Below are 12,288 nucleotides of genomic sequence, written 5' to 3'. Positions count from 1 at the left end.
CTTAAATCTGTTAAATGTTCTTTAACCATTCAACTACACATCCATAGGACTAAACTGCTTTTAAGTGCATCAAAAAAGCATTGGAATTCTTCCCTTGTTACTTGTATTTGTTGCATTGATTGATTGACTAAGTAGATTTAAGGAAAAGAATGCACTGACTAGACTTTGTGGAGCAATAGCAATGGTTTATGGTTCATGTATTGTGGTGGTGTGTTTGTAGTATCTTTAGTACTTAAAAGATTTCATGTGGTGACGGTATGCTGCAGCACAAAATACATCTCACTCCTGAGACATGAATTTACATTTTTATTTTAAATATTATGCCTTCATGCTCTGCACATCTGCTGTACAGAAAACTTCTTTTGCAAACTGTAGTTTTAGCAAAAAATCTCTTGGATTCTTGGCTGTTGGAGTAAGGAAAATGAATCATCAGCATCACGTACAACTTCATGTGGTTTGAATGGGGATTTTTTAGGATGCACCCAAGAGCATAGTTAAAATATATATATTTTCACTTCTTGAATATAAACAATATGCTGACTTTTAGAGAACCTTGAAGGGGACACCAACAACTTAACAGTGAAAATCTAATTTGAAAACTTTGCATCTGTTGTTGCAAATAACCCCTAAAATTACTTGAATGTTTTTCTGCCTGGATTTTTGGCTCCAGTTCAGGCACCCTCAACCCTAGCTGTTGAGCAGTTGTGTGTCTACTGCAGCCCCATCTCTTTGCAACCTCCCCCTCCCGCCCCCAGTCTTCAGTTACCTCACACTGGGTAGGCAGCTCCTGTCTGAAGTGGAGCACACTAGTGCTATCAGTAAGGAAGGGGAAAAATATGTTTTGCTGTTAAATTAAACAGATTTTGATGGTCTCAGATCAAAACAACGGAGCCAACGGTGCTGTTTTTCCAGTAACTTTTCATTGTAGAACTACACTTTAATACTAGCTGTATTAATCACAGAACTTCTGGTAGTTAAATTCCATCCATTGTTTCACTGGCTTCTTTTATGCTCCTGTCTCAGTGGCTTCACTCCTTCCCTCTCACCAAGTCATTATTTACAACCAATGACATTTTTAGCTGCATAACAATAGACTGGGGATTTAAAGTGGTGGTTGTATTATGCTAATATTGTTATAATTAATTATGATGAGATACCCTGTAAATGAATGGTCTCAAATTTCATGGTTGGTCACAGCGAAATTAGAAAATTTCATGATTGTCAGTTTGTTAGATAAAGTGTATTAAATAATACATGTGATGTAATTCAAGTAAAGACAAAAGATTGTGCCAGGTTTGTGAAGACTAGAAACTATTCATGTTTATCCTTTGAAGTATGCATTTCTTATGTGTATGTTCTTCACTTTTTATAGCAAAGGCAATACCTTCCATATCCAAACATATACCTTTTAGATGGAATTAGTAGAACGTTATAATAGAGCCAGAATTAGGAGCATAGGTTTTTAGCCATTCTTAGCGGGGATCTTTGATTTCCCTCCCCTCCCCCATTTTTTTTACTCTGCACTACCCTCCTACTTTATTAAATCAGTTTTAACTACTACCATCTGAAACCACTAGGGTGACCAGACAGCAAGTGTGAAAAATCGGGACAGGGGGTGGTGGGTAATAGGAGCCTATATAAGAAAAAGACCCAAAAATCGGGACTGTCCCTATAATATTGGGACATCTGGTCACCCTAGAAACCACCTGTTTGGCTACTGCCATTGAAACCACCTGTTCCACTGTGCTTGTCCAACAATACAGTAAGCAAGCAGTCTCCACTCAAACAAACAAGTGACAGTAGAACTGAATTTGTGAAAGTAAACAATCAGATGTTAAATAAAGCTAGAAGATCCACTCAACTAACCTGCAGAATATTAGTGACATTTTGAATTGTAAAAAATATTCTATTTTTATAATCACACAGAATTTTAATAAGACTTTTTCCTTCAACACTAATTTGGAGCTTCAAGTGTCCATAAAAAAGAGAGAGAATTAAGTTATATGCTCCGTATTGACTGCATAGAGCCAGTCTATTATTGAGAGGGGGGAGTTCTAGGCACTCTGAAAAAGAGAAATGTATAAACAAAAGTCATTCTCTTCTCCCTTGTCATCAGAGAATGGCAAGCACTCAGACTGTAACGAAGAAAGAGGAGAGAGAGAGAGACCGAAAAAAGGCTTCCCTCTGGACCACTTCAGAATCACACTCTGTAAAAGGCATCCGTGTGTATGATGAATCATGAGGAAAGTAAGAAATTAAAACCAAAAAACAACAACAAAAATCCTTCTTTTCTGGCATGGCTTCTAAGAGGGAACTCTGCATTCTCCTTGATCCTAAGGAGAAGAATGTTATCAAATCAGAGTAGGCACAAGTGAACCAAACATAAGAGACTCTCACATTATAAAAATTCAGTGTGGCACCCAAATTACTTCATTAAAAAAAAAAAAAAAATCTGCGTTCGCTATGCTTTCCAACATGCATACAGCAGTTGCCAGCCGGTTGAATGCTCAGTAATTCTCTGAAGCTTTGGAAACCAAAGATGACTTTTTGCCCAAAAAACCTCGCAGACCACAGGATAGAATCCACCTTATGGAAAAATTGAAACAGCTGTTCTGAGGGCTTTTCAGCCTGCTTTGCTCTGGCTATATTAGCCTTAAATGATTGTCAGAAGTTTTATCCATCAGTCCTAAAGATGTAAAAATGAGCCCTTCCCAAGATACTTCTGGTACAAGCCTTAACATCAAATATGGCCTCTTTGAAGCACTGTGGGAGCCAAGTGTTTTAGAGAACCAATGGAAAAGCAGTTCTTGAAACAAAAACAATAAAAAGCAGGCATTCCTTTTGTGACTCCTTCCCTGGTAGATTCTGTAGACAAGACTCAGACACACAGAAAAATTAAAATCGAAAAAATAGATGAGTTGTCCAGATGTTCTGCCACAAAAACTTGGAGTGCTTCTTGTCCCAGTGCATTCTTGGAGATATGGTGGCTCTCATCAGTTCTTCAAACTAGGAAATCACCCCTTCTTTGAACAGGTAGGTGACAAAGATAATCAGCAAGGTCTGTGCAACAGACTTAATCACTCAGACCTGCAGATTTGGTTTTTCCCTGGCCCAACATTCCATAATCTAACAAAGCACAAGTCAGAATAGAAGATGGAGAAATAGCCTTTATATTTTGAGCCTCTCAAACTACTCCACTTTGGACAGAGACCAAGGGATACTCTATCTTCCATCACCAAGTTCTCAAGTTGTTTTGATGCTTTGCAAATATCTTTGACCTGAACCATTTGGAAAAATTAATCAGAAGGGCAAAATTCAATATGGAAACTCGAAAATCTCATTTGTCAATTGTCTCCTAGAACAGTTTTTCTTCTGTTGGCCCTTGGGGAGGCTTACCTGATATTCTCTATCAGTCCTTCCCGCAGCCAGTTTCTCACATACTCTTTTTGGACAACATTCTAATTGGGCCTCATTCCAGTCAGAGAGCAGAATTGGACACCTACATTTTTAGTCCTTTTCCTTCAGAACATAGTTTCCTGGAAAACTGTCACTTGATTCCCAAGTCAGTACCATGGAATCACAGGTATTCGTCTCATCTCCAAGGAGCCAAGTGTAGGGAGTCTGTCAAGCCTTTATCCGTAGTCAGATTTCTGTGAAGCCTAGTCAATGATGTTGGTTTCGTGTATAAACATAACTTGGGCCAAGTTTTTATTTATACAGTTATACTTCAAAAGATCTTGTTCTTCCTTCCACGTGTCTGTTTATCTCGTCTATAAAATGACCTTGGTCTGAGGTGAAAAAACTTAGTGCCCATGGAAGGGAGGCATAAATTGTAACTGGGAAACCTATCCTTCGTATAAGTATTTTTGTATTGTCCCTGGTAAGGCCAGCAGAAAAGAGGTGTTAAATACTTGTTGGAAGCTGCTCTGGTTATATACATTTTTAGTAACACATATTGTACTATAATAACCAAATCCCCACATTACAGACCAGCTGTTTAGGATTTTTCCTTTCTCAAGTAATGCATTACAAAGCTAAAGGCTAAAAAAAGCCTATTGTTTCTCTCTCCAACTTCCCTAACCCTCCTTTCCCCCTCGATATGTTGTAGAAAGTCTTCATGTATATTTTTATTCTTTTAAAACAAGGGCTTTTGTCATTTTCTGTTTTGTGTTTTTAAATGGGGGGAGTATGTGATTTTTAACGTAGAGCTCTTGGATTTTCTTTGTCTGTTTGTGTCTGAATGTGGCTTTTCCTTGAAGTGCCGATTGAATATCTGTTGTTAATCTCTTAAACCTCAGAAAGAAGATTACCTTAACAGTGAACCAAAAGGCAGGGGGATCTACTGCGGTCCTTGAATATGAATTCAAATCCTCAATAAGTATCTTTCTGCAGTCTGTTCAAATATAACATGATGGTACTTTTCACTACTAGCTACTATTTTAATTAATGAGGCTTGTCACAGAAACTATTTCTAATCATTGCAACATACATTAACATTTACATTGTACATTTGGCCAAATGTACAAGTGCTCTGGACAGAATCCAGCAGGTTTTACTAGGTCAAGCAAACTTTTTTTTTTTTTTTTTTTAAATCCTGAAGTCTCATTAGCTTGTTAGCCAGATGTTAGAGATAGAGTAAAAAACTTGACAGAGCCATCTCTGAGAGATATTTAGTGGCACAGTATGTTTTGAGGATGCAGCAGCTTTTCCTTTTGCCGTCTTTTTTTAATCTACATAATTTTTGTTTTAATAAATAATGCTCATGTATTTGTCATCTTGAAGCACTAACTTTGTATGACTTTATAACTACAAGCCAGATAATATTTTATTTTAAGTACTGCTAGCAAAACACACTTTCACAAAGGCAGTACGGTTCATACTGTACACTTTTAAAAAAAATGTTGCAATGGAGATTCTCTACTAAAGGGGGTAGGCCTCAGGATTAGGCAACAAACCACACTGAGAATCCAGACAGACAAAATATGGTGGTTCACATCTCACTGGATGCACTTGTCCAGACGTAGTGGAGAGATTATAAATAGGTGTTTGTCATTGGATTAAATTTAATTGGGAGTTACCTATTAGGAGCCTTCCAGATCTATATTACAGGATTTCTTTTGTAAGATGTTTTTAAACAGCTGAACTCTAACTTCTCTTGAAGTCATGCATTTGTGATCCTTTACTTGGTTGTTCTAGTAACATTTAGGCATTGTCAACAGATTAGGGTTAACTATAATAAATTAAAAAAACCTCCTTGCACACATTCTGGCATTTCCATGATATTTTTGTTTTGTTCATCCCTGCAGAATTTTTAAACTATATTTGCAGACCGCAACAATTCAGCTAGGTTGGATCTCTCTTATTATTAGCTAGTACAGTACCACAGATGTTAGAGACCAAAGTGATATGGTGAATATTCTTATACTGATGTATAGGAATTTGTGCATTGAAAGGAGAACATAGTTTTGTGTGCTTCCTCTGCCATGTGTTCACTATCCATTCCAGAGCCTGAGAGTTAGTTTTTAAGAAAATGAAAAGTGTCTTTAACATTTTTATGATCAGATGAAAAGAGAAATAATACACACACAACTTGAAAAAAAATATTTGAAAGTAGATGGATTGGGGCAATGATTAGAACTTAAGTTTGTTCCAGATGCATATATCTAATGATTGAAGAGATCGGTGGTGGCTGAACATGAAAAAATGTGTACACAATTAGTTACTTGAAGGAAGAACTCCAGTATTCATACTTATTTGACCAGCCATGGAAGAAAGATTCATGAAATATTAACCATAGATGTCAATGAAAAGATACTATATTTTTTTTATTAAATGCTTCCAATTTGTTGCTGGTTTCAATCATTTTCCCTAAATTTCTCAGTGATGTGGACAGCTAATTATTTCATGTTAAAGGAGACTTCCACTTTTGAAGTTAAGACAGAATTATTAACTCTGGAATTGTCATGTCATTTCAGTGCTCCAGCCAGCATACAATAGAACCTCAAAGTTATGAACGCCTTGGGAATGGAGGTTCAAGTTCAGTCTCATCTCCTATAAGTCTTTCCACGGCTCTAATCTTTCCATTACCCATCTTCCTACTTTTTCTGTCTCCTGAGAATTTACAGTCCAGGGAGGAATCAGAATGATGAATATCCAAATACTGTTCTTGTTAAGGGCTGTCAGGGTGTAGCACTTTGTGGAAAAATAAGTTTCTATTGATTCTATGAATTCTACAGTTTTCCATCCAGAAAACTTTTTTCATTAGTATTTGTAATCCAGGTATGTTAGCAAGCTAACTTAACTATTTTCTCCAGCATTTATCTGTTGAAATTTCAGCAGTTTCTGTGGCTGTAAAACCAACTACCACCTTCTTTTTAATTTTTTAAGCAGTACTTAATCAGTATTTATAATAAGCCTTTTTCATGTTTTCTACATTAACTATATATCAATGGTGAGATGATTTATTTGTTGTTGTTTTTTTTTTTTTTTTTCTTTTCTCTACAGAAGCAACCATGGGGTGCATTAAAAGCAAAGAGGACAAAGGTCCAACAATGAAATATAGAACTGATAACCCTCCAGAACTTGTTAGTTCCCACATCAGCCATCATGGATCAGATTCTCTCCAAGCAACACAGTCGCCTGCAATAAAGGGACCATCAGTTAACTTTAACAGTCATTCCATGACTCCATTTGGAGGACCTTCGGGGATGACCCCCTTTGGAGGAGCCTCTTCCTCGTTTTCAGCTGTGCCCAGTCCATATCCTAATAGTTTAACAGGTGAGATTTATGTAAAATAATTTAGTTTTTATCTGTTGACAGTCTCATCTATTAAATGTTATAGTGCCGTACAACACAAGAAAACGTATAGGACCAAAACAGAACACTTTTCTAAGGGCTTCTGCTTTTCAAGGTCTTTACCATTCAGATGGTAATTCAGTGGATATCATTCCAAAGAGTACAGCAAAGAGAATGTCAATGGAAATCCAAGGCAGTAACAGGAGCAGGTAAGACTGTATTCATGAGTCTGAGACATCAAAGATACCTGTATGGAATAATGACCTTGAAATTTGGGGGAATGATTCAAAATGTAATAATACAGACAACAAAAAAGATTCAGGAAATGTTTTTTGACAAATAGATTTCTTACTAGGCATATTAATACAGAACTTTGAGTATTAATTCATTTAAACTACAGTATAGAAACACATTTCCCGCACCCATCAGGAGCAGTGCAAAAGCTTGGGGGAGCTGGGTAATGGAGCAGCTGAGGGAGAGGGAAGTAATTGCTGGGGAAGAAGCCTTGGGAGTGAACCTGAAGAGGCATTGGGTGTGGATGGGAGAAGCATGGAACAATGTTTTTGTGTGAGTGGGGATGGGGGTGGAGGAAGGGATTGTTAGGGAGTTGGGGAGCCTTCCCATCAGACCCTGGCTGAGCCTAGCCTCTCCCAATCTGTCCCTGTTCCCATGTGGCACTGCGCCTCCATTCAGCCATCCGTCCTCCCTGTCCCTGTGTGGCACTGTCCCTCCAGCCCCCGTCTCCATGTGTCCCTGCACCCTGACTCCCATTCAGCCCCTTCTCCAGTCTGTCCCGCCTTGAGCCCTTCTGAACCCCAGTCTATGTGAACCCCCAGTAGTCCCATGTGTCCCACTCCGTCTGTGCCCCCATATTCTCTTGCCTCCTCACCTGGCCCCCTAGGCTGGGAGCTTTGAGGAACGCAACCTCTCCTTCTCCTCCCTACTGGCTGCTAACTGCTACAGCCAGTGAGTGGTGAGTCAGCTGCTGCTGTTCTGGCACCACAGCAGCTCCTGGTGGGCGAAAGGTGTAACTGCAGCACCTCTCTGCCAGAATGTATTTTCTGCGGAGAAAAAAAATCAGTGGAGCACGTGAATTCTGCATGTGTGCAATGGTGCAGAATTCCCCCAGGAATAACGTCAAGCACTTCCTTTACCTTGACAGCTATCTGTTACAGAGAGCTGACATTGGTGAGGAAATTCAATACCACCTTCAGTGCACCATATGGTGCTGAAACCTGGGTCACGTACAGTAGACACTTCAAGATTCTTCAACAATACTATCAACAGTGCTTCCAGAAGATCTTCTGAATCAAGTGGGATGTCCAATGCACCAACATTAGTTTTCTGTCGCAAGCCAAAACCTCCAGCATTGAAGCTATGATCGTCCACTACCAACTCTGTTGGGCTGGTCATATTCTTCAAACGCCAGAAAATCATCTCCCAAAGCAGGTCATGTTCTCACAATTGGACCATCGCCAACAGACAAGGCGTGGGCAAAACAAGTGCTTCAAAGACCCCCTCAAAGCCAACATGAAGAAATGCAATATTGACATAAACTCAGGGGAAACCAAGCCCGAGACTGACCAATATGGAAAAGGACTTTGACAAGGACCCCGGTATTTTGAGATCCCAGAGAGACAACAGGAAAGGAGGAAATAATGCACTGCAGCCCAACTCTACAGTCCAGATCTGCCCCATCCATTGGGAAATGTCTTCCCCAATTGTGACAGGATCTGTGGATCCTGGATCCATCTCATTAGCCACCTGCGGATCCACCAGTGATAACTGACTATCATTTTATGGAAGGCAATCATTAAGGATACAATTCTGTCACAGATTCCGTGACTTTCTGGGACTTCTCAGGCAGGGCTGGAGCAACTCTCAGTCTCAGGGCAGCTGGAGCTGTCAGCAAAAGGAGCCCCCGGGGGGTGGCAGCCAGCCTGAGTTGGGTCAGCTCCCGCTAGGGCTGGAGCAGTGATGGGGCTGGAGCAGGTGCAAACCCGGCAGAACTCTGTTCCCCCCGTCCCGTCCCCCCCCCCCCCCATGTCTCCCAGAGTATTTTTAGTAAAAGTCAGGGACAGGTTGCGGGCTTCTGTGAATTTTTGTTTATTACCCATGACTAGTCCCTGTCTTTTACTAAAAATACCCGTGACAGAATCTTAAGGTTAACAATCCTCCTCAAACTCTGAGGGATCACTAATTAATCCAGTCTGGGCTGGGGTGCACGTTACCAAAAACTCAAAGTACTTGGCCACTGAAACACATGGCAGTTGACACTCTGTGTAAACATCTGATAACTCAGGGCTGTATGCTGTGCCCTGAAGGTCTTTCCTCCCATCACTGCAACATCAAAGTATTACACGTCCTGACAGGCAATCACTGAGTCTCTCCTTAGATGTAAGGAAGCTGTGGCTGTGATACATAAAACATCATATCTAGTCAGTTCTTCACCTAACAAGAGAAGAAAACGTACAGGCAGAGATTAGCTAAGCAGAAAGACATAAATCTAGCATGAGTGGTCTCAAACAAACTAACCAATGTCCTCTTCCAGAATGGGACCACCCAGATATCAACCTCTTCACTTCCAGAGCAAACACAAAATACCTCTTGTACTGTACCAGAGACGGAAGAGTCTAGAAATCCATATCAGACACTTTCCTTATGAGATGGTGTTCATAGCTCTTGTGTACCTTCCTTCAAAACTTTTGTTTCTCAGAGTCTTTTAGAAGATCAGATAGACAAAGCAATTCTCATTCTTGGGCTATGTCTGCACTACTGCCGTATCTATGCTCTGGAGATCGATGCACCGTGAGTCGATTTAGCGGGTCTAGTGAAGACCCGCCAAATCAACCAGAGATTGCTCTCCAGTCGACCCCAGTACTCTTATGCCGAATGAGAAGAGTAAGGTAAGTTGACGAGAGAGATTCTCCTGTCAACACAATGCAGTGTAGACATTATTCAAGTAGCTGGAGTTGCGTAACTTAGATCGACTTACTGTGGTAGTGTAAACATAGCCTTGTAGCCTCCCTAAATCCACACCAACATTGTTACTCTGTTTCCTAGAGCTGGTCCTTATTGTCTCTCCCTCAAGATTACAAGCTTTAAAATGGTCAGCTTGCAACGCAGGGGATAATATCCCAACCATTACTGACCACTCCTGATGACAGAATGCTGACAGTTCTAACCCAATCGAGAAGGGACCTCTACAGTGGGGTGTTGCAGGCAAAAATAGCATCCAAGATTGAAAATGTTGCCTAATAAAGATTTGATTCCATCTTAGTCTAAAATTGCTGGAATTCTGGCCTGTTTTCTGTATAAAGTGCTTAGACCTGTCTGCAGCCTCTCGAAGGACACCTAACAGCTCCTCTGCTTACTATCAACATGTTGAAGCAGACTTATATTTTTCAATCCACTGTTACTAGATTTTTTTTAAAGTCCTGATCAATGCATTCACCCTCTACCCAAGGAGCTTTATGAAACTAATATATGCCCTTCCTTTGAACCTCTCAGGGAAATTTCCCTAGAGTGAGTCTTCTAAAGGCTGCTTTTCTAATTGCCATAGCCTCTTCTAGGAAAATAAGTGAACTACAGACCTTAATGACTATGCCACTTTCTATTGTGATCCACAAAGAAAAAGTGATTATGAGATTCCCCACCCAAGTGTTATTCCTAAAGTGGTATCAGATTTCAACCTCAGCCAGTATATGTTCCTCCCTATCTTTCCCAGACCTATTCCCATCCTGGGCAGGTAATTTGCACAATTCAGATGATAAAAGAATGTTTTTCTATTTAGAGAAGACAAATAGGCTCTTTGTAGCTTATGGGAAAGATGTCTGGGAAAAAGTGAGAAAATCTTCAATTAAATAGTTTTCCATCAGAAAAATGCCATGTTGACAAAATTGAAATTTTTCACAAAATCATATACATTTCTATGACCGTTCCGTTTTTGGGGGGGGGCGGGGAAGAGGGGATTTGATTTTTTTCCCCTCTGAGTGTCAGTGTTCTATTTTGACATGTTCAGAAGTGAAAGTTTCGATATTTTTTTACTTCAAAATTTATTTTCTATTTAAAAAAAAAAAGTTGTCAATCTAAATTAAATGTTTCAAATTTATTGAAGGAAACATTCTGATTGAATCAAAACTTTTTTCTTGATTTCAGTATGTAAAAATGTTTAAATTTTGGCTTTTCATCCTAATTCAGAATGATTTTTTTTCCCCCCCAAATCTCAATTTTTCACAGGATTGGGAAGTCCATTTTGTGACCAGCTCTAGTCCGGGAAAACCTAGATCTAAATAGAGTCTTCCTTGGTAGAGTATGAGGTGCATAGAACTATCTAGCATCTTAGCTAGACTGCCAACTCTTGCAGGCATAAGATCCCCCTCTGAAGGCTGTGGAGGTATGGGCTTCAGAGCCCAAGCTCCAGCCTGAGCCACAACTTCAAAGTGCTGTCTATCCAGGTATTTTCCCACTGGCCCGAGTCCGTCAACTGAGGCTCGGAGTCATGCTTCCCACAGGCTCCAAAATACTGCGTAGACATACATGGCATTAGAATTTAGCAATTCAGGAGAAGGAACTGAGGTGTTTGTGGGGGAGCACATTCCTTTATATAGATCTGGGCATCTGATGTATGATGTGACGTTTGGTTGCTCATGCTGGTACCCAGCAGAGATGTCTTTTAAAGAGGTTTCCATGTATTCACAGCCAGGGCAACGGTCAAAGAACAGCACTGGTAAATAACTTTGGCTGTGTGGTTTGCATTTGCATGCATTATTCTGTTGTTTTGGTTAGTATTGTGTAGTTCAACTGAATTAATAACTTCCTAGTTGCTGTAAATTGTACCGTTTATCATGAAACATGTCGGTTGGCTGGTAAGCAATCAATGCATCTGTCATAATGGCACTCTAGAGAGTATTAACTTTCGTCAGATGTTGAAGCTTAAAATATAATCAGATACAGCTTGTTCCCTTATCTTAGAGCATCATTGTATATTTCTGTGTACATTCTCACCATTTTCATGTTTTGTGCATCACCTTGACTTCAGACTAAGCGAGTGGTTACCAGGCAAAACTGATGAAAATCATGTTGATTTAGTTTGTTTTATGCACCATCCTTCAACTTCTGAAAAAGTGCAGACATCATGCTCAATTTCTTGGGCAAGCTGTGGCCAATTCTCTATTTATAACAGGCTAAATTCTTTGTGGTCTAGGCTGTTGCAATTTTTAAATCCTTATATGACTGTAAACTTAATTTTCAGTTTTGCTTCTTTCTCATAGTGTTGACTTGATGTGATTTCATGAATGATCTAACGAGATGTCTTCCACGAATTTAGCTTAGGGCCTCCTAGCAACTTTGCTCTCTGCCTCAGGACAAATGGATTGATGCAGAGAGCTCACTTCTCTTACGAAAAATCTTACTCTGCACTCCTCCAAGGGTGATTCAGCTATGCGTCATCCTCAACACCGGTCTCCCTTCCTGCTTTTTATGGCTGGGAGA

The 12,288-nt window shown here is 39.9% G+C and overlaps 1 protein-coding gene across 1 annotated transcript in view; it reads left to right on the top strand.

The window, feature by feature from the left end:
- YES1 (YES proto-oncogene 1, Src family tyrosine kinase) overlaps nucleotides 1-12,288 on the top strand; it is a 64,615-nt gene that overhangs the window by 25,077 nt on the left and 27,250 nt on the right. The window contains exon 2 of the mRNA XM_054018318.1: nucleotides 6,505-6,777. Coding sequence (XP_053874293.1) covers nucleotides 6,513-6,777 — 265 coding nt within the window. The 5' untranslated portion in view covers nucleotides 6,505-6,512. The remainder of the gene's footprint in view (nucleotides 1-6,504; nucleotides 6,778-12,288) is intronic.

The sequence above is a fragment of the Malaclemys terrapin genome, chromosome 2 (assembly GCF_027887155.1).
Source record: "Malaclemys terrapin pileata isolate rMalTer1 chromosome 2, rMalTer1.hap1, whole genome shotgun sequence".
In the NCBI taxonomy this organism is placed as follows: domain Eukaryota; kingdom Metazoa; phylum Chordata; order Testudines; family Emydidae; genus Malaclemys; species Malaclemys terrapin.
This window is presented reverse-complemented; position numbering and strand designations above follow the sequence as displayed.